We start from the raw sequence: 26,883 nt of genomic DNA, 5'->3' as shown, positions 1-26,883 counted from the left end.
TAAAGATTATCACTAGCATTTTGAATTGTGCTCAAACAGTGCAGAGGGTTAAGCTCAGGTGTTAAGTGATTTATTTGTCTCACTCAGGAAGCAGACAGCTGTACTTATGAACAGGAGCTTCTAGGTGATCTTCAAGGATAGCCCTAAGAAAAATATATTTTCAATAGTCTAGCTTGGAGGTAGTGAAGGCAAGGGAGTATTATTGTAAGGTTCCAATTAGAGAGGAATGAAGATCCTTAGATGATGAAAGGTACTGTGTGCCACCTTTACTATCTTAGAATTTTGCAATAACGATGACTCTAATAAGACTGTGAGTCTGTAAAATATTTGGTTAAAAGGCAAGTATTATACTCTCTGTATAATATGTATATACTGTTTACACCTATTGCTCCTATTTCTTCCTCTGGCCAGCAGACACTACTTCAGTTTTATCTGAACTGAGTCATGGCAAGCTGCCTTTCATCCATATCCCTATTTTTGTCGTGCTCAGAGAAAGAAATGAGCCAGTAACCTCTCTGGTTGATGAGCAGTCAACACAGTTGAGTATATCAATGACACAGAACTGAGTCTCACTCTCCTAGCACCTTTACATACTCATTGAAAGGTGGGATAACAAGATTGGACTCCACAAGTGAGGGCCTATAGGGAGGCTTTTTAGTTGCCCAACAATACTTTATGGGACCTCAGTGTGTGCGCACACCCATTGAAGGACTAGTACAAGATCTTGCAGGCTTGTTGTCCATGCATCACGGTTAATTAAATTAAAAGCTATTAATAGATCTAATAAAATCAGCATGAATTCCATACCCTTGTCTATTGTTAGAAGTAGATAATCCATGGATAACCGTCTTTGTTCCAGTCATAGTCAAATACAATCCCAATTTGATAAGATTGAAAGAAATTGCTCGAATTAACTCATCATCACTTCTTGATAACCTTTTAGAAAAGTCAGAGATGATGGCAATTACTGAGGTTGTTAATGTCCAAAAATGGTTTCTTGAGCAGGGCCTAACCACTGCTTGCATGTCTGACAGATGGCTCAACAAAGAAGCCCATTTTTGATTATGATTATTAACATCTCTTTACTGGCTTTAATTATCCGTGAAGGACATGAGATCATGTTTAAAGAGAGATTTTTTTAGGAAGAGTTTGAAAGTAGTTTTCTCCAGTACACATGTTGAGAACTAACTTTTCCTTAATATCATGATATTCTTTGTTGAAGTTGTTTTAGTAAATACATTGTTTTTATTAATATTTTTATTTTCTAGGTATAAAACAATATCTTTGGATGCCTGGCATGTAGAAATAATCCACAATAAGATAACTAAAGTTAACACAAGCGCATTGTATTTTTGTGGGTTTCCTACTCTAAAACATATTGCACATAAGGTAAATGATTACTATACTTTGGCATTTCACTCCAACTATTTCACAAATTATTAGGGAAAGATTTGACATAGGTTTTGTGTGCTGTCTTTCTCTCACCTAGTTCTATCTTAAAAAAAGTGGGGTACAAGTATTCCAGCAGAGCAGCCATGGTGAGAATATGCTGTTAGAAATCATATGTGACAAGGATTCAAAAGAGCCGGTAAGTATCTCTCTTTCTAATGATAGTCTTAATTATGCACTATATTAGTTAAATATGCCCAATGAGAAATTAAGGTTAGGTTATTTATATCACCTCCTGTGTTGTGTTATCATAGGTGAAAATCAAAGGAGAAAAATACGTACAGTGAAACCTGCCCTAGGGACCACCTCTCATAGGCAACCCCATGTGTTAAATAACCAATTTAAATTGTTACCAAGATACTTGGTATAATTTTGTTCAGTCCCTGTTAGGCAAGCAGTAATGCTTGGCGTACACATGGAGCTTTGCATAAATGTGTTACACTCTAATTTTTGCAAAACAATGTATGAGGTAAATAAGTTTCCCTTGCATTTGTACAGAGGGAGAAACTGTGAGGCAGACAGAGGCTGTTACATGCCCAAGGCCAGAGAACAAATCACTAGAGAAGCTGGAATTAGAACTCCTGGAGTTCTTGTGTTTCAGTCCCAGGCTCAGACCTTTAGGTCATATTGCCTTCTCATTTCTACTAGTTATTCAAGTAGTCTCATGACAGGTTTCACTGTACATTTGGAGATGGTTACCTATATAAGCTCACAGAAAAAAAACTTTAATAAAAGGCACTGTAGTCAGTAGTAAAAGAGATTAAATGATAAAGGGTAGGGTGTGGGAGGAGAAATTAGGGTGATTAAATGTCCTTGGTTAGTGGGAATTTGTTGGAGGATTTGGATTTTGTCCCCATTTTAAAATATTGGAAGTTACCCTTCCAGTTAGCATTAGAGAGAGTATCTACACAGCTCATGAAAGTGAACCTCCCAGCCTGGGACACAGACTTGGGCTCGTGGGGCTTGCACTACTGCACTAAAAATAGCTGTGTAGATGTAGCGGCTCAGGCTTTGAAGCTTGGGGAGGATGGTGGCTTCCGTAAGTATACAATAAGTATCACAATCCAAAGTGAATGTGTTAAAAGCTCTTAAGGCTTTTCATTGTGTATGACATAAACTGATACCACTTTCAAATTAGAATTTTTTATTATAGTCAATAATGCTTTCATGTTAATTTCCTGTTTTATAGACAAATATTGCAGTAATTTTATTTGTTTGGTAGAATAACTGAAGTAGAGTAACTTTTGTTTTTCAGTCTGTAGAAAATGTAGCCAGTTTGGTGCTTGGGAAGTCTGTTTTTGTTAACTGGCCACACCTTGAAGAAGCCAGAGTTATTTCTGTGTCAGATGGAGAAACTAAGTAAGAACAATTGCATGGAAAGTTGTCTGCCTATGTTACTCGTTTACTTTCCCAAATGTTCCAAAGGCTACATGTGACGGGTTGGATCTTGGGAGCTGCCACCCAATGTGCAAAGACTACCCCTGCTCCTGTTTTCCCTGCCAGCTCAGGACTCCAGTACCCTGTCTTGCTGAGCCAGACACTCCTGTCTGGCTCCAACACAGACCCAGGGTCTGAATCACTTGTCCCAAAGCTGCAAGTTTACCTGAAAACAGCTCACAGTAGTGTGCTTGTCTTTAGCACTCAGATGCCCGACTCCCAGTGGGGTCTAAACCCAGATAAATCCGTTTTACCCTGCATAAAGCTTATGCAGGGCAAACTCATAAATTGTTCGCCCTCTATAACACTGATAGATATGCACAGTTGTTTGATCCCTCAGGTATTAATACATACTCTGAGTAAATTACTAAATAAAAAGTGATTTTATTAAATACAGACAGTAGGATCTAAGTGGTTCAAAGTAGTAACAGACAGAACAAAGTAAGTCACCAAGCAAAATAAAACAAAATGCGCAAATCTATGTCTAATCAAACTAAATACAGATAATCTCACCCTCTGAGATGCTTCAGTAAGATTTTTCTCAGACTGGACACCTTCCAGGCCTGGGCACAATTCTTTCCCCTGGTTCAGCTCTTGTTGCAGCTCAGGTGATAGCTAGGGGATTCTTCATGATGGCTCCTCCCTCCCTTGTTCTCTTCCACCCCTTTATATATCTTTTGCATAAGGCGGGAACCCTTTGTCCCTCTGGGTTCCCCCCCCCCCCACTGGAAAAGCACCAGGTTAAAGATGGATTCCAGTTCAGGTGACATGATCACATGTCACTGCAAGACTTCATTACTCACTTGCCAGCGCACACATATACAGGAAGACTCACAGGTAAATACAGCCATCTGCAGACAATGGGAGTCATCAAGATTCCAAACCATCCCTAATGGCCCACACTTGACATAATTACAATAGGCCCTCAGAGTTATGTTTTATATTTCTAGTTTTAGATACAAGAGTGGTACATTTCTACAAATAGGATGATCACACTCAGTAGATTACGAGTTTTGTAATGATACCTTAAAAGAGACCTTTTCCATGAAGCATATCCCAGTTACATTATATTCACTTATACTTTTATAAAACCATATAGACTGCACAATGTCACACTACACAATAGTCAAACTATTTTTTAAAAGCAGTGATTCAGAGTGCACTTAGATTAAATTACTTATTTAAAAGGGGACAGAGCATCTCAGGGCAGCAGCTAGAAGAGAAAGCTCTGTTTAACATGGTTCTTGGGGGCTTGGATAGTTCTGTGGAGGCACAGATCTCCATTGTTTCCCTCAAGATCTGTGGGACAAACTCCATGCTTATTCTAATGGGAGAGGCTCTCTCACACAGAAACCTGGACAGAATAATTTAAGGGAAACTTCCAGGGGAATCTCTTTGCAGAGTTTTCCTCTCTGCACACCCCATGCAGGTTTTTCACAAGTGTGGGGGAATCTGGCCTGTTAAGTGTGTTGATGTGGAATGGAAACCATCCTATAAGTCTTCCAATACTTGAAAAAGAGCAAATATATTTTCTAACTAAAATAAGTGCATTAATAATTAGTAAAGTGCATATCTATCTGTTGAAGTTAATTATACACTTATAATATCTTCAAGGTTTTACTTGGAAGAGCCACATGGAACACAGAAGCTTTACCTGGGAAACACTGTGCCACCAACTAAAGTGGCATATGTTGGAGAGAAAGAACAGAACATCTGGTTGAAAGAAGTTCAGGGGATTTCAGAACAGTAAGTAGTTAGAAAATTAAATTTTGTAATTTTACTGTTTAAAGCTCAGCTACTTTTTGTTGCTTCATTATGGATTTAGTTAGAAGACTAGGGCTGTTGCATACATGATAATAAAAGGTGGCAAGCTAGTGAATGAGGGTGTTGAAAGATAAGAATTTGGGGTGAAACATTGAACACAGTCACTTAGTAATTACTTCTCCCATAATGGCATCTAACTTTGTAAACTGAACTGTTTTTTATTAGCAGTGTTGACTAATAATTCTCATGACCGATCCTCTCCATTATTTGTTTGAAGGAAAAGTTGAAACACCCACTTCTCTTCCTGTAGTTGCAGCAACATTCAGTGATCTTTCCAGAGGTTCCACCACTCTGGCTTTATTCGATCTTCATTGCACTGTGGGGCTTCCCAAAGCTTTCAGAAATGCATGCATTCTCTGCATATGAGGAAATCCGGCATGCAGTGCAATTTGAATGAATCCACAGCAGCAGAACCCCCTGTAGAAGTTACTGAATCCTACTGCATATTTGCTGTAAACATTGGAAAGGGAAGTGGGTTTGTTATCCCCATCCCACTCTGAAGATCTTTGGAGCACAGTTGGTGTCCCTAGGAGGACTGTTGGACAGGTCTTTCAACTGTATGGGGTTCAGGTGCCCATGCAGCAGCAAGATGATTAATTGTATACTGACATGCAGGGTGGATCAATAACATTGACATCTTTGGTATCGTAACTTAAATTTATGATTTCTTGATGTCTGTACTGCTCTACTCTCTTTGAAGTTCATGGAGATGGAGCAGAATTTTGGAACTGCATGATCTGGCCACACCCCCTCAATTCCTGCTTGCTTCCAGTTTCTTTGCCTTTGTGTGGATGGCAGTTTTTTCAACCTTTACATCTGCCCCAGAGGTTTCTGGTCAAAATTTGGTATATTGGTGAGCAGCCCTTCCACCCCCTCCTCTGCCCGGGGCCAGTTTTTTAGCTGGATATTTGAATCCCCCCGAGCCTCAGCTGCAGTGCCTCCCTGCTGGCTCATGTGCACATGCAGGTATGGAAGAGCAGCCTAAAAAGCACTGAATGAAATCCAAACAGTGCTCCATCTGTGAGACTGCCCTCCCAGGCTTGGCAGATACTGTTTTGTGCCCAGTCTGCACCCAGCCTTCCGTTACTAACTCTGTTAGGTTCCAGAGCTATGAGTGAGACAGTCATGTAGGATCCCCTGCCCACCAGAGCAGATGAGACTCTAATATGGTGTGATGGACTCAGACCAGAAGGATATAGGCGAGTAGTGGAAGGCAGGTGTATCAGCCTCAGAATGAGCAGGTCTTTGTTCCCTGGCCAGGCCAATCAAAATACCTGATGCCAATTAACCCATTAAGGCCATTAGGCTAATGGAGATAGCTGGAACCAATTAAGGTCCCACTCATACTGCTTAAAAGTTCTCCTTTCCAGTTCTCTCAAGTGGGGCCAGGTGAAAGGAGCTGGAGGAGAATCCTGAGGTAAGGGTGAAGCTGGGGAAAAGGGGATCATGGGGAAGTGGCCCAGGGAATCAAAGAGGTGTCAGTGGTGACTGGAAAGCCGCCAATAGCTGCTACCATTAGGGTTCCTGGGCTGGAACCCGGAGTAGAGGGTGGGCCCGGGTCCCCTCTCCCCCCCCCCCCCCCCCCCGCTCTACAGAGATCCCCTTGAGAGAGGAAGCAGACTTTGGTCCAGGCAGGAGGCTGAACTGCATGTACTGAGCTCTAAGGAGCAACAGAGACTGTGGGTATTCCACCTTCCCACCTCCCATACTGGCCTATGATGAAAGTAGCTCAATAAGCTGTGACCTTTGCCGCTATACTGAGAAAGGGAGGTCACATTGAGGGCCTTAGCGAGCTTCTGAGGCCACTGAATCCGCCTGGAAGCACGGGATCCACCAATACAGGCTCGGAGCTTTGTCACAGTGGGAAAAATGGATCTGGAGTCTATGGGAAGAGTTGGGGAGAAGTTCCAAGGAGCCCTTGAAGACCAGAGGAGGCAGACTTCCCTTCCCAGTTTTCCCACAAGGAGGGCCCTGGAAGCATTTCCCCTCTCCCTTCTGGGAGGGGATGGGATGGGATCCAGGAGGACTCAAAAAGAAATATCACAAGGGGACTTCAGGCCCTCAGCGATCTAGCTGCAAAAGGCCTTATCAAACCTGTAATGGAGTTCATATGCTCTCTAAGTGAGCTAAAAACACTTTAAAAAAGCGGGGGGGGGTGGCAAAGAAAGTGAAAAGGATGAAGAAAAAACTTAAAGGATCTCGGAATTATGATTCCTCTGATTACTCTTCCTCCTTCCCCTCCTCCACAGAGGATGGTAAATTGTCAGGCTTTGATTCCAGTCAGGACCAGGGAAAGACTCAGCAAAGGATTTTTCCCCTCTGAGAAATTTGAGACCCTGTGCAACATGGTTGTTGTATCCACTATTCAGATTCAACCTGAACAAAATACCAAAAGTAAGCCTCTAAGGAAATTTTTCCCCTTGAAATCATCCCCTGATGCCGTGATTCCCCTACACTCCTCCTCCAAGGAAGTAATCAGGGATGAATGGGGTAAGCCAGACACAGGCAAGCACATTAACAGAAATTATCTTTGGTTCTATTGGATCCAGGAATCAGAAGTCTCAATTACTGAGATACCAAAGGTTAACAGTGCTGTAGCATCCCTGGCTAACAATATGGTTATCCTTTCAGAAGAGGAGTTCTATCCTAAGGACCCCACAGATAAAAAAAAATGGAGGCCCCTCTCAAAAATAGACTGAGGCCTCCTCAGCCTCTCTCACAGTGTCCCTAGCAGCTACTTATGTTGCAAATCATCTCCCTCCTGGCTAGAAGATCTCAGAGCCCTCAAGAATAGATGACCTTGACTTCAGCTCTATTTTAAAGAAAGTTTCCCTGGCAACAGCCTTCATTGCTGATGCCTCAAAGGACATGATGGGATTATCAGCCAAACCCATGGCCTCCAGCCCCGTGCCCAAGCACCGTCTATGGCTTTGTCCCTGGAAGGTGGATAGCTAGTTGAAGCAGGTGCTGTGCTCTGCTGAATTCATGGGCGGCCTGCTTTTTGGAGAGAAGCTAGATAAGGTGGTGGTGGACAGTGCCTCAAAATCTAAACAGTCTCTTCTGAGGCCACACGATGCCTTTGAGAGACTATAGACTGGCCTTCTGACAAAAGCATTTGTTTCAGCCTTCATCCTGGCAGAAGTATCAGTGACGAGGGAGCAGGTTCTCCAGAGGAACTATGGCTTGGGAGAAAAGCCCTGAGCCCTGCCACTCCCAAAGCCTCTTTATGACAAAGACTGCATAGGTCTCTGCCCAGAGTTGAAACTAGGGGACAGGATTTCCCATTTCCTTCAACCATGGAACCAGTGGGTCAGGAAGACTGAGAGTCAGGGATACTTCCTCGAATTATGGGGTTTACCCCATCTGTTTTTCATCCAGTCTGCCATCTCGAAAAGCATGGTCTAATCCAGAATGAGATATTTCACCTCCCGGATGTGGGAGTAATAGAGAGTGTTCCCTCAGAAGAAAGATTCTCAATGTTCTACTCCAACTTCTTTATTGTTCAGAAGCATACAAGGGGAATCTGAGCCATTCTACATCTCAAAAGGCTCAACAAGTGGATGAAGAGAATGAAGTTCTGGATGGAAATCCTAATCTCTATGGTGTTATCCCTGTCCCAGGGGGATTTTCAGACTTCAGTGAATCTGGTGGATGCATACCTCCAAATCCCAGTCAGACTGTGCCATCACAGGTTCCTAAGGTTTCCCTATAGCAGGAAGCAGCATCAATATTGAATGCTGCCATTCGGCTTGTCTTCAGGCCCCCTCTCTCCTTCCCAGTCTTCACAAAGAAGTTGGTGGTAATCATACCCAGACACAGGTCACAGGGGATCCTTCTTGCATGACATATTCATCAGAGCTCCACCTTAAGCAACAGCATACAGAGCTACGTCCCTGACCTTGAATCTCTTGCAAGCACATGGCTTTATTATCAGCATTGAGAAAAGCTCCTTGATTCCATCCACCCAAATAACTCACTTGGGAGTGGACATAGACAACTCGTTAGCAAGAATATGTCTATCTCTAGAGGTTCCAGAAGATTCAAGATCTCCTCTCATTGTTTTGGAACTGCACTTGAGCCTTCAACGGTAGGCCTCCTAGTATTGTGCATAGGGATCATTCCATGGGCATAGTCACACATCAGGCATCTTTAAGGCTGCATCTTAAAAGTATGGGACTACTTCCCAGAATGCATGCAAGAATAAGTGATATTTCAGTGCTGGTAATCAACTCTTTAAAATAGTGGTCTGCCCAGGGCAGTGTCTGCAAGGACATGCCCATATGCCTTCCTGATCCCCCGATCCTCACAACCAATGTCAGCCTGGTGGAGGACTGGCTCGGGGGGGCATGCCTGAGATCCCAAATAACTGAAGGTGTCTGGAACCTGGAGAAAGAACCCACATCATAAACTTCCTAACTAAGAGCAGTCAAGTTGGTGGTATGAAGCTTCCAGTCTGGCCTAAAGGGGAACCACATTCTGATTCAGTCAGATAACACAACCATGGTTGCGTATGTGAACAACCAAGGGAGAATAAGAAGCCCAGCGCTACATGCTGAAGCAATGCAAATCATGCAGTGGGCAGGGCAGTCTCTCCTCTCCCTCGGGGAAGTTCACATAAAGGGAGACCTGAACCAGATGATGTACTTGCTTAGCAGGCACAAAGTGAACCACTCTGAGTGGTGCCTGAATCCAACATGGCCAGAATTCCTGCATTTCTTGGATTTGATTTGTGTTTCTGGCACCAGTTGCAAAATTTGGTCCAGATAGAGGCATTTATTTTCAATACTCTTCTAGAAGTAAGAAGCGTTCTGATAACTTTGGAGAACAGACCCAGTGATACCAGTGCTTCCCTCTCAATAGCCAGGCTGTTAGATGAAACCAGTTCAGGTCTGGATGAAGCACAGGACCTTGTGAGGAGAGGTCCTATCTCTTCGGAACCTGTAACGATAAGCCCAATTTCAGCTTTATCAGGTCAAAAAACTGGGTCTCCTCGCCAATGTGGGGTCTTAGTTAATCATCAAATAATTCGGCCTGTCCTCAACTGACATATTTGCAAATCACATACCCACAAAGAGATCAAAGTACTTCACCAGGAAAGTGGACACTAGATCCATGGGGACAGATGCCTTATCATGTAGACGGTCACAAGGCCTCCTTTATGCATTTCCACCCTTCCCGTTACTAGGGAATGCAGTCCAGAAAATAAATCAGGAATAGGCAACAGTAATATTTGTAATACCACATTGGCCGAGGAGACTTAGTTTTTGGATCTGATAAAGCTGAAATTGGGCTCACCAATACAGGTTATGAAGAGATGGGGCACTTTCTCACAAGGTCCTGTATTTTATCTCGACCTGAACTGGCTGCATCTAACAGTCTGGCTATTGAAAGGGAAGCGCTGGTCTCACTGGGCTGTTCTCCAAAGTTATCAGAACGCTTCTTACTTCTAGAAGAGTATTGAAAGTATACTCCTTTATCTGGACCAAGTTTTGCAGCTGGTGCCAGGAACACGAAGAAAATCTAAGAAATCCACTAATTCTGGCTATCTTGGATTTTCTCCAAGAAGGCTTTGACAAAGGTCTTCAATCCAGCACCATTGTGCATCAGGTGTCTGCCCTTAGTAGCATGATATTTGCAGAATCTGTAGGTTCTCTGGCAGAGAACCTCTAGGTAGCCAGATTCCTTAGGGCAGTCCAGTTAGCCAAGCTGGCTACTAGACCTCATTTTCCCAAGTGGGCCACTTATGTTGAGAGCCCTGACAAACCATCCCTTTGAACCACTGACGACAGTGTCAGCATTTTCTTTATCCATTAGAACTTGCTTTCTGTTACCATCGTGTCCACCGAACAAATGTTGGAGCTGTTGGCGCTCTCTATGCAGGAACTTTACTCCATGTTTCTTGAGTACAAGATGGTGCTTAGAACTCTGGAATCATTTATCCCAAAAGTGAATTCTTCTTTCCATGCTTCTCAAGAGTGGTTCTCCCTTCATTCTTTCCAAGGCCACAACATCCCACTGAGGAGAGGATGGCACACCTTAGATGTCAGAAGGGCTCTGAAAATTTACCTCAAACGTTCAAAGTCCACAAGGAGATCAGGGGCCCTGTTTGTATCCTTCTATCCGAAACACCAAGGTCTCAGAGATGCCATGTATTCTGTTGCTAGGTGGATTAGATTATGCATTGTGGAAGCATACTAGGCATCAGGGATTCTAGTTCCAGAAGGGGTCAGGGCAGGCTCTATGCAATCCCTGGCAAACTTGTGGACAGAAAGCTAATGCAACCACAGCAGAAATTTGTAAGGCAGCCACCTGGTCAAATGCTGCCTCCTTTATCAAGCACTAGAAGGGGGACTTACTGTCTTCTGCAGCGGCGTCCTTTGGCAGGAAGGTGCTGTAGGCAGTGGCCTGGAAATGATTTTGCCCTTTGAGTAAATATTATAGATGGGAAGAGATATGTTTTTTCTTTTTTCTGACCTTTTCTGTTGCCTCCGTACATCTGCTCGCTGCTTCTCAGACGTCAAGAATTGTGGGAGATGCTGGGCTGCAAAACAGAAAATTTCTTACCAACAATTTCCTTTCCACTAGCAGAATCTCCCACAATTCTACCCATCCTGGATGGCTCACCAGTCAAGGGTCAGTTATTAACTGGAATCATTACCATATGATAGTCTTTCTTGGTCTAATTCAGCGATTCTCAAATTGTGGGTCGGGACCCCAAAGTGGGTCGCAACCCCATTTTAATGGGGTCACCAGGGCTGGCTTAGACTTGCTGGGGCTTGGAGCCAGAGCTGAAGCCCGAGCCCCACTGCCGGGGGCCGAAGCCTGAGGGGTTGAAGCCCTTGGGCTTTGGCCTCGTCGCCTGGGGCGGTGGGGCTTCGGCTTTGGCCTTGTCGCCTGGGGCGGTGGGGCTCGGGCTTTGGCTTTCGCCTCCCACCAGGCTTTGGCAGTGGTGCAAGTAAAATCCATGTCTTACCGGTACGGGGGGGCACCAGCTAAGGGGGTACGTGACCATCCATGTGACTCCCAAGCCCCAGAGCCCCCACGCTCTCTCCGTCCCCTCCTCACATCCAACCCATGTTACCTGGGCCGTGGCGGGGGTTGGGCTCTGTCCTCCTCTGGCTGCACGCGGGGCAGGGTTTGGGTGGCGGGGCAGTACAGCCGCCGGAGGAGCTGCCAGCTTCTGCTCCTTTCCGTGCTGCTGCCCCTCCCAGCGGGGAAAGGAGCAGAACTCCCAGCCCTGCCCCCGGCCCTTCCAGGCACGGAGCTGCATCTCCATCCTTCCTCGTACTGCAGCAGCAGCCCTGCCGGAGGACAGGGCTGAGGGGGGCAGGGCTGGGAGCGGTTCAGCCGCCAGAGGAGCTGCCGGGCATTCTGCTCCTTTTCCCGCTTCCCCTCCCAGCGGGGAAAGGAGCGGAACCCCCAGCCCTCTCCTCCAGCAGGGCTGCTGCTGTGTCTTTCCGATATGCCGTACCAGCTATAAATAGCTTGCTGGTACGGCGTACCGGAGTGTACTGGCCTACTTGCACTGCTGGGCTTCGGTCTTCTCTCCTGGGGTCGTGTAGTAATTTTTGTTGTCAGAAGGGGGTCACAGTGCAATGAAGTTTTTGAGAGCCCCTGGCCTAATGTATGAAGTTATTTTTGTCATCTTTGGAATATTTGTTAATGATGGTAGCAAGTTTTGCAATTTGTGAATAACTCATCTGGAAGCAAGCAGGAGATGAGGGGGTGTGGCAAGACCATGTGGCTCCAAAACTCTGATTCACTTCCCTGAGCTGCAAAGAGAGGAGAGTAGCCCAAATTTCAAGAATTGTGGGAGGACGCTGTTAGCAGCAAAGAAATTATTGGTAAGAAATTTTCTGATTTTATCCCCATATCTTGGGGCTAATAATTCTAGGTGTTCAGGTAGTACAGTGAATGACTCACATAGGATCTAGAATAACACTTTAGCCTCAGAGTTGTTAAACCTGTATATAGTTCTTACTTAATAAACAGGAAACAATTATTTAAATATTCATAATTTTAAGAATAATTTCTGTTTGGATTTAAATACATTGGTTAAGGCCACTATAAAAGTAACATCCTTTTTGTGTTAGGAAGTTCCATGTATTTAAATCAAAATAAATGTTTTCCTTTTTTTTCTTCAGCTACCAGAGGAGAAAAGGAATAATTATAAATGAAACCTCAGTAGTTGTATATGCCCAGTTACTCACTGGTCGTAGATATCAGCTAAATCCAAATGGTGAAGTTTATTTGGAGAAGCAGTGGTCAAAACAAGTTCTTCCTTTTGTTTACCAAACTATTGTCAAGGTAAATATTCCAAATACTCCTAATCTCTTCTTCTATAAAATTTTCCTTTCCATTAGGAAAGGATTAGAACTGTGGGTCGGGACCCCAAAGTGGTCAAGGGCCTGCATTCCTCTTGCTGGGGCCCAGGACTGAAGCCTGAGCCCCAATGCCTGGGGCCGAAGACCAAGGGTTTGAGCCTTGAGTGTGTGTGTAGGGGGCCCCTCAGGTAACATGCCCCCCGCCTGGGGCTGAAGCTCTTGGGATTCGACTTTGCCCCCTCCCACGAAGAGCGGTGGAGCTCAGGCTTCGGTCCCCCCTCCTGGAGTCGTCTAGCAATTTTTGTTGTCAGAAGGGGGTTGAGGTGCAATGAAGTTTGAGAACCCCTGGATTAGAATGCATACTTTAAAACAGACAAATAACAAGAGTTAATCAGCATCCTAATTTTATGGTAATAGTGCAGCCTTTCTAGTCCAAAAAGTATATACTTTGTCAAAAGCAACATTAAATGGTATATATTTTTTCATTTAAACTCCCATTTCAAAAGTGTTGGGAGCCCGACTGAAGGCTCTTGTCACAAAAACTGTGACCCTACTGCATATTTTAGTTTGATTTCCACAAACTTTTGTGAGGACATTTTGAATAAAATACAGTAGTCATCTTGGACCATATGTAGCCCAATAGCTTTATGTAATTTCACTGACAGTATTACTTTCAAAAACTGAGTTGATGTATATTTTAGGTAGTGAGGTTAGCATGAAGGAAATAGTTTGTAGTTTACTTTATAGTGATTGTTCGATATTTGGTAATAAATATCTATTTAGCAGACATGTTTAAAGAACATACTGGGATTGATAGATATTTTAACACCATAGGTTTTATCTTCTTATTTCATGTAGGATATCAGTGCTTTTGACTCTCGTTTCTCCAACATCAAAACCTTGGATGATCTGTTTCCTCCTGGAAGCACAGTCTTTATGCTGGGGACTCCTTACTATGGCTGCACAGGAGAAGTTAGTTCAAACATTTATTCTTACAAGATTTCTTTTCTTACAAGCCTATAAATATCAAGGGCCAGATTCTCTGGTGCTGTGTGGCAGAATCTAGCTCTGGAGTCAGTCTAGCCAACCCAGGTTACTTTACTTTGGTGGCTTAGTTGACATGGGTGAGCTCCTGCCTCTCCCCTACCATGTTGCTAACGTAACAGGGAAAAAGGAGCATAACCAGAATGTCCCATCAACATCATGATCATCAGCTATGGTTTTGTTCCTTTGGGGCTCTTTGCAGTCAGCCTGATAGTGTCCTAACTAAGTGCAATAGGACTGGCCCTGTAAAGAAGCTGCACCAAGATCTGAGGAGGGCAAAGTTGAGCTTTAAGGTGTTTTTGCCCATCCCCACACTTGATCTATGTTCTATACAGATAAACTGCTCAGTTTATCTATACAGAGTATAGACCCCAAAGTCTGGTGCCAAGTCTGTTTTTAAATGACCTCTTTTTCTAAATGAGAGAGGTAGTATTTGTCTACCATCTCTCTCACATATGGCAGACAAACACACACACACACACACACACATATACATACATATATATATATAATAAAAATCTGTGCAGTGAATTTACACATGTAGCTTAGGCTTCTCACAGAAAATATAAGTCTAGAGTTTTTACCTCAATTATTCCAGCAGAGAAGTGAATTAAGTTTATTAACTTACTTTTTCTACCAGGTGCAGGATTCATGTGATGTTATCACAGAAGGTAGAATTCGTGTAGTTTTCAATATCCCGTGTGAACCCCAGCTTGATTCCTTAATACAGAACCAGCATGTAAGTATTTTTGTAAATCCAGTAAATACTTAAATATTGTGTCAGATATTTTTGTCAGTGACAAATTTCCTTCACAGATCCCAATTGTCTTTTGTGCCGCAATCCATATCCTTCTGTAAAAGACTGAAGTACTAAAACATTCTCATTCAGGGAGACTATCTTAACACTAATATATTGTAATATATTGTAATGTAAGGCTGAATACAAGGTCTGTTCAGATCATTGAACTGCACTCTTACCGTGCAGTTCCATACCCATGTCCCATGGTTTGCATCCTCTGTGGGATGGTCTAGTTCTACTAGAATCTGGCTGCCAGTAGTGCTGCTCCTTTATGCGTACCAGCATCTGGTGACCAAAAACAATATTTCCGGGCAGTGAGAAACGGGGATCACCATGTGCTTATAACTTTTTTACTCAAATGATTGCATTGGCTTCACTTCCATTTCTGGTTGCCATTAACACCTTAAACTGCAATATTTAAAACATTGGTCTGTTCAGGAGATCTAGTCATCATGACAGTTAAGGTCAGGTGGGTGACTCTGGCAGTTAGTCCCTGAATTTAGGCAGTTCATGACAAGACAGCAGGGTTTTTTCAGTTGATGATCCTTTCCTTGGGAACTAGTTCCCATTAGTGATTGTAAGAGCCTGAGCTGACAAGTTTCAGAGCAAGATGCGAGATGTTCTCGCTTGGTTTAGCTCAGTGTTTTTCAAACACATTGAGCTCAGGGACTATATTGTATTTTATTACTCAGTATTTATAATAGCTCCCCAAGGTCCCAATCTAGGTCACTGCCTCATTCTGCAGCTAGACACTCTAGCAACATAGTCCCTGCCCCAAAATAACTTTGTAAATTCCTCTGGGCCTGCCCTTCTCCTCTCTGGATCCCCAGACCAATGGAAGGGTCTCCTGCAGAGTTCTGGGAGCTGATTTCCTTTCCTCTCCTCCCAACCCTTAGTGCAGGAATAGCAGAGAAATATATAGGGTTGGAAGGTAATTTTTAAAAGGAAATAAATGGGCTTTTAAAAATAATTATAGTACTTTATTGCCTCTATCCTGTCCTAGTATATAGTAATGTATTTTTATTTTTAAAGAAATATTCTGTGAAGTACAATCCTGGATACGTTTTAGCCAGTCGTCTTGGAGTGAGTGGATATCTTGTCTCCAGGTTTACAGGAAGCATATTTATTGGAAGAGGATCCAGGAGAAAGTATGTTTGACTGTAATAAATTTCTTTGTAATCAAAACTCTCAATTATGCACGTAAAATTGTAGATTATATGCCATGGTAGATTCCGCCTAATAGCAATCCTGATATTAGCAACTTCCAGTTAATGGGAACATTTTGCCAGGAACCAATCCCATCCCATTAACATCAGTGTTGATAGGATTAGGATATTGGCACCGGCATGCTTCTTATTAGCAACTTTTTTTAAAGAAAGGCCCCACCTGCAGGCAGGCTTGCGAGTCTATAGGCAGGGAAGTATGTATTGAGATGTGCAGAGCACTCCCTGCAGATAGGTTTATGAGGCTGCATCCAGGAATGGAAGGGCTGGGGCATGCCTTCCCTCGCTGCAGCACCGCAAACCTACCTGTGGCCGGTGCTCATCGTGTCCCAGCGCTTCCTTCTGGGGCTGCAGCCCAGCAAACCTGTCTGCACATGGGACTGTATAGGAGGTAAGAGGCTGTGGGCTGGGAGGTTGTGGGCTGGGCAGTAGTGGGGAGAGGAGTTGCAGCCTAGCAAACCTAACTGCACATGGGATCATACAAGAGATAAGGGGCTGCAGGCTGGGAGGGGAGGCCATAGGCAATAGCGGGGAGGAGGGCTGCATCCTGGGTGTTGGAACTGCATGATATCTCTCCTTGCACTCTCCAGGCTATGCCCTGCCAAGAGACTGCACACAGGGAAGGGAGTGCTGGAGCATGCTAAGCCTTCCACTTATTAGCAACTGCTGGATAATAGCAACTTTTGGCTAGCAGCCAAGGGGTTGCTAATAAGTGGAAGCTACTGTAAACAGAATTTACTATATTGATTTTTCTTATGTTTTCATCCTATTTGACATCTCAGTATTCATAAATTCTAATGGGATCTGTGATATAAAATTGTATTGATAGCGTATTTGATATAAGCAATGTTTTCAGAAAGATGCACTCTTCAGTTAATGGAAGCTTAGTTTGTTAATTTTCTGAATCAGAGCTTTGTTCTGGTTTTGTTTTGTTTTTTTTAAACTAAGAATCGCTTAGATTTACTAAGTACCAAAAAAATTGTTTAGTTGCAGTGATATTCTAATTGACCATTAGTAGAATATTGCATCAGATTAAAATTTGAAAAATTAAATTAAAAATCCCAGTTGAATCATACGTACTCCTATACTTCATATTTTTTTTTTATTCTTCTCTTGGAGACACCTTCAGTATGTTAAATCTGCAGCAACACCTAGGAGGCTAGTAGGTTGAGACCATAATTCTAGAGGATGTTGTTCTGAGTTTATGCCGCCCAATGCTGTCATGATGCCCTTCCTGCCTCAATCAGAAAATGAGGCCCAGGCTGGGAACTGGTACATTTGAAATTGCTTTATTAAAATTAAGAAAAATCAATTAAAAAATAACCCTTAACTGGGGCATTAGTATAAAAGACTTTTCTGTCAAGTGAGTTTTGGGTGAGAATTTTTCTTTAAATCCCTCATCTGTAAATATATTTCACCCTTACAACCAACCTTCCAAAGCAAGGAGACCCCAAGAAGACTATATTCAAAGCCCGTTAACAGTTCTTTATTGGCTAGAAAGATTACTGTTGACCAACCCAAGATACCTGAGCTACTTCAGGCCAGGCAAAATGCCTCTAAAGTGTGTCCAGCCCTTGGTAGTGCTGAGGAGGACACCAGGGTGGAACTAGGACTCTATTGGCGTTCCCTCTTGTAGTACATACTAACTCTATGCCACAAAGTTGACAATCTTTGTTTGTTTGTAATTTGTGTATTTATTGAATAACAGTTAAAAATATACAATTGTATACAACTTGTGAAAAAGATAGTAATCCAAAAGTCACATGATATGCTTTCCTAAAACTGAAAACATCTGTTTCCTGTTACATCCCCCAGAGTGATTATAGCCAACTCTTATACAGCACTTTTCATCAGTAATTCTCAAAGTGCTTTACAAAGTAGGTCAGTTTCATTAGCAGATAAAGATGTTATCAGAAACAACTTTTCTGAGGCTCAAGTCAGATGTCAGTAGTTTTTCCTTTACAAAACGTAATTTTTTGTTTTGCAGTCCACATGGAGACCACAAGGCAAATGTGGGCTTGAATCTGAAGTTTAATAAGAAGAATGAAGAGGTCCCTGGCTATACTAAGAAGGTTAGAAATGAATGGATGTATTCTTCTGCAGTGGAGCAACTTCTTGCTGAGTATTTAGAAAGGTAAGAGTTGAATAATAACGTCATGTTTCTGAAATTATTGTACTGAAATTGTAAATGGGTTTTATTCACTGTGCAAAAGTTTATTATTGATGACTCTGGGACTGGAGGTAGGGTAATCCAAATCCTGGTTTAATGAGAAATAAGTGCATCAAATGAAGTATTTTGAGGTGTTTCTGACTTTAGACTTAAAACGGACTATAATTTAACATGAAATAGCAAAGGAACAAACTCAGCAACATTATTAAGAATGTCATGGAAGATTCTTAAAGCTAAGATTAAAGAAATTGAAAGAAATGATATTTTCTTCATATCTTCAATGTACAATCTGTACCTAGTCATGGCTTTTTCTTTGCTGTGTAGACACACACTAGTTTTCTTACATTTAGAAGTTACTTTGGAACACTTTCTATTTGAAGAGAAGCGATGGCTGTAATTCAGGATCTGTGTTTCAAAATCAGATGGTGACAACTGTAATAAGACATTCTGCATGTGGGAGGTGTCTAAATTATTTCATTTTGTTGCATAGAATATTGAAATAAACACATACTGCTCCAGTGTGCTGGAATTTGAAAACACCTCATGTTATAATAGTTACACTGCATAGGAAATCCAGTTTTATTTTACTATCTATATTACCTTCTGGAACCACTTTGAAATCAGTTTATATCCCATTGTAGTCTCTCCTGATTGATGAGGAATTAAAAACTAAAATGAAGGAGGCTAGTGTGTGGAAGAGATCTTGTGGAGGAGACTAATTAAATTTTCGTTTCTAGACCAGTGCTGTTGTCATTCAGCATGTAGTACACATGATATCTCACGGATTTATATTCACAGTGAAAGATCACTTAGTCATTGTCTATCCCCTTAGTAACGGCTAGAGGCTGACTACAATTATGTAAAAATGTATGAATGGAAAAAAATAAACAGCCTAAAAAGCAAAATGTTAAGCTAACATGTGGGGCTTTGGTGACATCCCAATCCATCCAAGTTCCTCTCCAGTAACTTGTCATCATTAGAATCCCTCAGCAACAGTCTGTCTCTATAACTTAAGTTTATTTTATGGAGAGGGGGATGGAGCATGTGGGATCCTGCAATTTCTTCTTTATTCCCATGTCATAGAGATCCAGTCTTTTAACCAAAGAGGACAGGACACAGGCCTTTATGGAACCCATCAGTACTGCTTCTGAGGTTGCATGATGGAGTTGGGTGGACTTAGAGAAAGGGAATGGCTCATTTTACTTCTAGTGTGTTCTGAGTCCTAGCAAGAGATGATCTTGGACAGAAATCTGATTTTGCATCTTTAGTCAGCATATTGCACTGCCTATTTGGCCAATAAAACTCTGTACATTTATGAAAAGCTACTGCACCCTGGGTTCCAGATTATTTTGTGTCTATTAAGCACTTGTTTTTGACTGTGCTGTATGTGAAACTATATCCCTTTTATTATTAGGGTCCCTGAACTGTTTAGTTATATTGCCAAAAATAGTCAAGAAGATATATTCTATGAAGATGATATTTGGCCTGGGGAGGACGAGAATGGGTGAGCAATGTTTTTTTCATTTTGATTAAATAGTATTCTATATGACAAGTTCCAGATATTGACCTCTGTACATTCAAAAACTGCTGAAGTGGCAAAGCAAAGAAGGGTACAATTATTTCAGTATTTTTGGAATCATCCAGTCCAAATACTAGACTAGAAATTTTGCGGTAATAAAAATGTAATAAAAATTCTTCAAGTACTGAAATATCTGCAGGCAGGAAAACTGCCCAACCTGAAGATTGGTAGACAGGAAACGGTGGCAAGAGGGATTTGACAGTACTGAAAATGGCTGCCACCACATAATGGTGGCCTTTTTAAATAACTGAAACCTGTCTTTTTCTTCAGGACCAGACTCATTAAAGGATGATTTTGACAATTATTAGGATATTACATATGTCATTTCTAGAGCCAGCTATTTATCATACCTATACCTCATATTTGTACAGTTTAGTTCTCCATGGTTTTTAATTTTTGCTTTTAAAATAATCTTCATGGGGTGTTTTTAATGTTTTTTATTTTAAAATCCAGATTTTTAGTCTGGAAGGTAGAATTTCAAGAGTCTGCATTTTAGTTTATACTTTTGAAGCTTCATTCTATCATGGTTAATTTTTTTGTCCCTATACTAAACTCTTGGAGCACCACATAGCAGTGTTTGTTATGACTATATCCAGTTATAAGATGTGCCTACTACTGTAGTATCTGGTGACCTTATAAATCCAGAAACTGCGTATAGTCCACAATAATATAAAAGCCCTCAACAATTATGATCAATATGGAATTTTTTTTATATAGTGCTGAGAGAGTTCAAGAAATTGTTGCCTGGCTAAAGGCGCATCCTGTCAGCGCTTTATCTCGTTCATCTTGTGACTTACAAATTCTGGATGCAGCTATTGTAGAGAAAATTGAAGAAGAATTAGAGAAGTGCAAGGTACTGAATTTTTATAGATTTGACTAGTGATGGACCAAAAAGCAGTTATTTTTATTGTCCAAGTACTTTATTCAGATTACAGAAAATGGTTTTTCTGTGGCATGGCAAATACTACAGAGACTATTGGAAGAACTGTAATCTACTAAATTGCATCATAAATTGTCATAGCAACTCAGAAAAGGGCCTCAGCAGTCTGTCTACTCTTTGGTTCTTTTCTCTCTAGTTAGTTAAGTCAGATTTACTCTGAGCTGCCCTGACTGTGAATGATTTTGGGAAAAGAATCTGTGTCCAAAGAGGTCCTGGACTCCTCACAATGTCTTCCAAACACAAACCCAATCTTCCATTCTGTTTCCCAAATAGTTTCCCTTTGATCCGCAGATAACTAGGAGGCAGTCTCCTCCAGCCTCACAGGTCTTTCTCATCAGATCTATTCAAGTAAAAGAGAAAATTAAAACAAAAATAGGCAAGGAAGTATTAAGTGTTAAATGGGTTATTAAGTCCCATGATGTGTAGCAAATCCCCATGAGACAAGTGGTTGATATTCTTCCAGATTGTGTAGAAGGATCCAGAAGCAAAAGTGATATTAACTTTGGGTTTGTTTTGGGATTGGTTAAATAATTTAAGCCATGGTTTAGAAAGACTAACCTGACTTGTTAGATCAGGGGTCGGCAACCTTTCAGAAGTGGTGTGCCGAGTCTTCATTTATTCACTCTAATTTAAGGTTTCGCATGCCAGTAATACATTTTAACATTTTTAGACGGTCTCTTTCTATAAGTCTATAATATATAACAAAACTATTGTTGTATGTAAAGTAAATAAGGTTTTTAAAATGTTTAAGAAGATTCATTTAAAATTAAATTAAAATGCAGAGCCCCCTGGACCGGTGGCCAGGTCCCGGGCAGTGTGAGTGCCACTGAAAATCCGTTCGTGTGCCGCCTTCGGCACCCGTACCATAGGTTGCCTACCCCTGTCATAGATCCAGTTACTTGAAAGTATTTTTTAACTACAGTGTTTTGGCATGATTCAAAGTCTTGAGAACTGTGTCTCCTCCTTTAATACCAGAAGAATGCCTGCAGTACATTTTCATGGAGCACATGTACGTATATTTTCTTCTGAAGTCCTACTGTATTCTGATCCCTGTTCTGCTTGCTTGCTCAACACATCCACAAAAAAAAAAAATCCTGTATGTTTTCAATTCAGAGTGATAGTGGGCATTTTTTATCTAAGACATTGCAAAACAATGGCATAATTTTTCAGACTTAATTGTTTTTAAAATTATTTTGTCCCTTTCCTTTAGCAAAGAAAGAGTAACAAGAAGGTGCGAGTGACGGTGAAACCCCATTTGCTGTATAGAGTAAGTCATTTGAGGGCTGTTAGTTTTTATAATAAAATTAAACATATGTAAAATAAATATAACCTGGACAAACTTCATGAACTTTCAGAAATTATTATAGGGCACTTCACTTAGTTGGGACAGGATTAATTAAGGTGTCTCCTAGAAAATCAGTTTCAGTGTGGAGTTACTTAATAACAATGACTGCTGCATAAATGGGACAGAAATTCAATTATTGACTCTTATGTGGTTTGGGTAGCATATGTCTTTTTTCTTCTTCTGTCTGTTTGCTGATTCTACAACTTTCATTCCCTCCATAATTGTAATAGATGTAAAAAGAATATTAAATGCTTCAGGAATGCTGCCCTTTGCCTGTTTTGCTCTTTTCATGGCACCTGTATGCTCTAGGCTGCTTTGCTGGGTATCTCACAGCTGGTGGCACAAGAGAAGCTGAACATTATTTCTGATTGTGCCTTCCCTCAACTCCATGGGCTCATTCAGTAGCACTGAGTAGCACTGCAGCTTCCTAGTTAGCAATATTATTAATAAAAGGATGTTTTCTGAGAATTGTAACTCTCTACTTGGTTGTTGAGAGAACAGTTCAAATTGTTTTCTGTGTCCTGAAAACAATGTAATCATTTCAACTTCTTTAAGTTTTAAATCCATGATTCATTTGTTATTAAAATCAGAATAACTTATATCTTTATATTTTACTAGAATTAATATAGTCTTTTGGTTAATGTCAGCCTTTAGAACAACAGAATGGGGTTGTTCCAGACAGAGATGCAGAGTATCGACTGTTTGACCGTGTTGTCAATGTGAGGGAGAACTTTTCTGTTCCAGTTGGTCTTCGGGGTACCATTATAGGACTTAAAGGAGGTAATATTTTCCTCATAATAATGATCATATTTTAGCTATAAAGTTGTCATGAAAACAAACTGCTGTAAGCTTTTATTCTTTTTCATTTAATTGTGAGCAGTATTAATAAAGAGTCAGATTGGAGATAAGGCACAATTAAAAAATAGAAATTTCGTTTGTAATGTACCATGCGGTCGTTCCACTTACTGAGCCATCTGTGGGTTCTCAGGCTCAGTGTAACAGCAAGTGCAGAAGTCTTTTCTGCACTGTTGCTGCAAAATGTGGAGAGACGAGGGGGAGGATTGGAAGGTGGCCATTGGATCCAGGGTTGAAAGTCTCTGTCCCCACTCCCAAGAAGAGAGTTCATGGTTGTGGGAACCCTAAAGCTTGTTGCAGTGGAAGGTAAGGAAGAAGCTACTCTAGGATTATATTCAGGTATTTGGATTCAGGATCTGAATATTGTGGTCTTCCCCCATTAGAGCAGGATCAGTTGTTTGGTAACTTTCATGTGACCAAAGGGTCAGTAATAGGGGCTGACAAGCGATTAAAAAAATAGTCGCGATTAATCGCACTGTATCATAGAATACCATTTATTTAAATATTTTTGGGTGTTTTCTACATTTTCAAATATATTTATTTCAATTACAAAACAGAATACAAAGTATACAGTGCTCACTTTATATTTATTTTTGATTACGAGTATTTGCACTGTATAAAAACAAAAGAAATAGTATTTTTCAATTAACTTAACACAAGTACTGTAGTGCAATTGCTTTATCATGAAAGTTGAACTTAAAAATGTAGATTTGTTAAAAAAAAAACTTCATTCAAAAATAAAACAATGTAAAATTTTAGAGCCTAGAAGTCCACTCAGTCCTACTTATTGTTCAGCCAATCACTCAGACAAACAAGTTTGTTTACATTTGCAGAAGATAATGCTACCCGCTTCTTGTTTACAATGTCACCTGAAAGTGAGAACAGGCGTTCTCATTGGACAGTTGTAGCCAGCATTGCAAGATATTGATGTGCCAGATGCGCTAAAGATTCATATGTCTCTTCGTGTTTCAACCACCATTCCAGGGGACATGCGTCCATGCTGATGACGGGTTCTGCTCAATAACTGTCTGAAGCAGTGCGGATTGACGCATGTTAATTTTCATTATCTGAGTCAGATGCCAACAGCAGAAGGTTGATTTTCTTTTTCGTTGGTTTGAGTTCTGTAGTTTCCTCATCAGAGTGTTTCTCTTTTAAGACTTCTGAACGCATGCTCCACACCTCGTCCCTCTCACATTTTGGAAGGCACTTCAGGTGCTTAAACCCTGGGTCGAGTGCTGTAACTATCTTTAGAAATCTCACATTGGTACCTTCTTTGCGTTTTGTGCAATCTGCAGTGAAAGTGTTCTTAAAATGAACAACATGTGCTGGGTCATCATCCAAGACTGCTATAACATGAAATATATGGCAGAATGCGGGTAAAACAGAGCAGGGGACATACAATTCTCCTCCAAGGAGTTCAGTCAGAGATGTAATTAAAGCATTATTTTTTTAACGAGCGGCATCAGCATGGAAACGTCCTCTGGAATGGTGGCCGAAGCATGAATGGGCCTATGAATGTTTAGCATATCTGGCACGTAAATATCTTGCAATGCTGGCTACAAAAGTGCAATGCAAATGACTCTCTTCACTTTTTGGTGACATTGTAAATAAGAAGTGGGCAGCATTATCTCCCGTAAATGTAAACAAACTTGTCTGTCTTAGTGACTGGCTGAACAAGAAGTAGGACTGAGTGGACTTGTAGGTTCTGAAGTTTTACATTGTTCTGTTTTTGTATGAAGTGAATTGAAAAATACAATTTTTTAAATAATTTTTACAGTGTAAATATTTGTAATAAAAAATAATATACACTTTGATTTCAATTACAACACTATATGAATACTATATGAAAATGTAGAAAAACATCCAAAATATTTAATAAATTTCAATTGGTATTCTATTGTTTAACAGCGTGTTTAAAACTGCAGTTAATCACAATTAATGTTTTAAATCACAATTAATTTTTTTTAATTGTGTGAGTTAACTGCAGTTAATAGATAGCCCTAGTCAGTAACATTGTTTGGTTTAGATGTCATATGCTGTCATTTGAGCATGATGTTGGAATGCTCTCAAGAAAATGAGAGAGAGATGCATTTGGGTTTTGGTTTTTCTTGGGGTGGGGGAAGCAGGCAGCGGGTTAGGAGGATGGTTTCTTGAATTTTCAAGAGCATGAGAAAGTTGTCTCCAGTTACATTTGGTCCTCTACCCAGTGAAGCTGAAGGGATTATGTAGGAACTGAGATTAATATTTTGTTGACTCTTCTCACATCTATTAAAGTCTTGTGGAGGAATAAAGATAAAATGATGGAACAGATAAAATCCATTTGGAACAAAAAAATTTGCGTCAGATAGAGTGGAGAATTTAGAGAGTGCTATTTGTGAATAATATAGCTCCATTAGAGTGCATAGTGCTTTATAAGCTCCTAATGGCATGTACTGTTCTTCATGTGTGTTTTGTAATCTAAAATAAGTACACAACTCTTCTGGTTTCTCAAGAATCCAGTCTAACTGGCTGAATGGGAGGGAGGGATTAGAGAAAGTGTAACAAGTTTGTCCAGCCTTTCCCACATGTATTTTGGCCCTGGTTGTAACAAGTGAGGAAGAAAACTGACAGAATTTGCTTATACTCCAAAGTTTCTGACAAAAGTGATAGAAAACTTCAATTAAAAAAAGAATTTGAATTTCTAGAGAGGAGACTTTCTAGCAGTGTGAGAGAGTTCAGTTAAAATTCTCCAGTTAAGCAGCACATCCAACTTAAAGCTCCTAGTAACATATCTAGGAACTTGTCTACACAAGTTATTCCAGAATAAGGTAAAATGTGAATTTGAAGCAGAATAGTTATTTCGAAATAGCTCCATATCTGGACACTCTTAATTCTGGAATAAGCATGTTCACACAGTTAATTCTGGCCTAACTCCATGTGTAGACAAGCCCTACAGTGAATGCTTAAAATGTAGTTTCATCTATCAGTCACTTCATGTAAAATAAATATGGAAGCTCCAGCCTGGCATTGGGGAACACAGGCCACTGGCTGCACAGAGGTGGGAGATCACTATGCAGCTCCTCCACCGGGACATGAATTGGACGGTGAGGCTGCACCCAACCCTGACACAGCACAAGGACTGGGCCTTCACCAGAAACACCCCAGGGCCCTGCCCCTCTGTGCCAGGTGCACCAGGTGTGGGCAGGCAGGCTCAGCAAGGCAGGATCCAAGTGTGGAGGGGCTTAGTGTGGGGGGTCCAGCTGTGGGTTGAGAGGATTCTGTGTGGGGCAATCTGGGTATGGGCAGCTCAGTTGGAGATCTGGGTGTGGGGGGGATCTGGATGCACAAGGGCTTGTTGGGGAGGTTCTGAGTGCAACAATAATGGGACTCTGCCGGGGGGTCCAGGTGAAGGTGGTTGGGGCTTGGAGGTGAGGGGGGAGAGAGTCTGGGTGTGGAGAGGATAGGGCTCGGCAGGGGAGCTCAGTGCGGGGGTCCAGATGCTGGGGGAGTTGGGTTCAGTGGGGTGGGGATCCAGGTGCAGCTGGGTGGGGCTCAGTATGGTGGGGATCCGGGTGCAGGTGGCTTGTTGGGGTGGTCCAGGGGCAGGGGACGTGGGGCTCATTAGGTGGGTGGAGGGGAAGTTCTGGGTGGGAGGGGGTGAGGCTTGGCTGGAAGGTCTGAGTATAAGGGGGTCTGGATGCACGGGTTGGGTGGATGGGGGAGCAGCTCCCTGTACAGTGATCCCTCCCCGTGCAGCTAAGGAGAGATGGGTGCAGGAAGCGATGGATGGAGTTTGCAGAGCTTCGTACAGCTGGAGGATAAATCTGGGGGTGGGTCTGACACGTCCCCGGGTGCCATGCAGGGGAAGAGGAAGTCCCGTCCTCCCCAGCCCAGCTGGGACTAGCAGCTGAGCCT

The 26,883-nt window shown here is 41.7% G+C and overlaps 1 protein-coding gene across 3 annotated transcripts in view; it reads left to right on the top strand.

Moving 5' to 3' along the window:
* Positions 1-26,883, top strand: part of XRN1 (5'-3' exoribonuclease 1) — an 82,564-nt gene that overhangs the window by 35,828 nt on the left and 19,853 nt on the right. For all 3 annotated transcript variants that reach the window (XM_054040055.1, XM_054040054.1, XM_054040053.1), the window contains exons 17-29: positions 1,269-1,389; positions 1,490-1,588; positions 2,705-2,808; positions 4,501-4,632; positions 12,855-13,017; positions 13,893-14,006; positions 14,719-14,817; positions 15,910-16,025; positions 18,088-18,234; positions 19,685-19,774; positions 20,567-20,702; positions 22,000-22,056; positions 22,782-22,914. In XM_054040055.1, the coding sequence (XP_053896030.1) occupies positions 1,269-1,389; positions 1,490-1,588; positions 2,705-2,808; positions 4,501-4,632; positions 12,855-13,017; positions 13,893-14,006; positions 14,719-14,817; positions 15,910-16,025; positions 18,088-18,234; positions 19,685-19,774; positions 20,567-20,702; positions 22,000-22,056; positions 22,782-22,914 (1,511 nt within the window). The remainder of the gene's footprint in view (positions 1-1,268; positions 1,390-1,489; positions 1,589-2,704; positions 2,809-4,500; positions 4,633-12,854; positions 13,018-13,892; positions 14,007-14,718; positions 14,818-15,909; positions 16,026-18,087; positions 18,235-19,684; positions 19,775-20,566; positions 20,703-21,999; positions 22,057-22,781; positions 22,915-26,883) is intronic.

This window comes from Malaclemys terrapin, chromosome 9 (assembly GCF_027887155.1).
Source record: "Malaclemys terrapin pileata isolate rMalTer1 chromosome 9, rMalTer1.hap1, whole genome shotgun sequence".
Classification (NCBI taxonomy): domain Eukaryota; kingdom Metazoa; phylum Chordata; order Testudines; family Emydidae; genus Malaclemys; species Malaclemys terrapin.
This window is presented reverse-complemented; position numbering and strand designations above follow the sequence as displayed.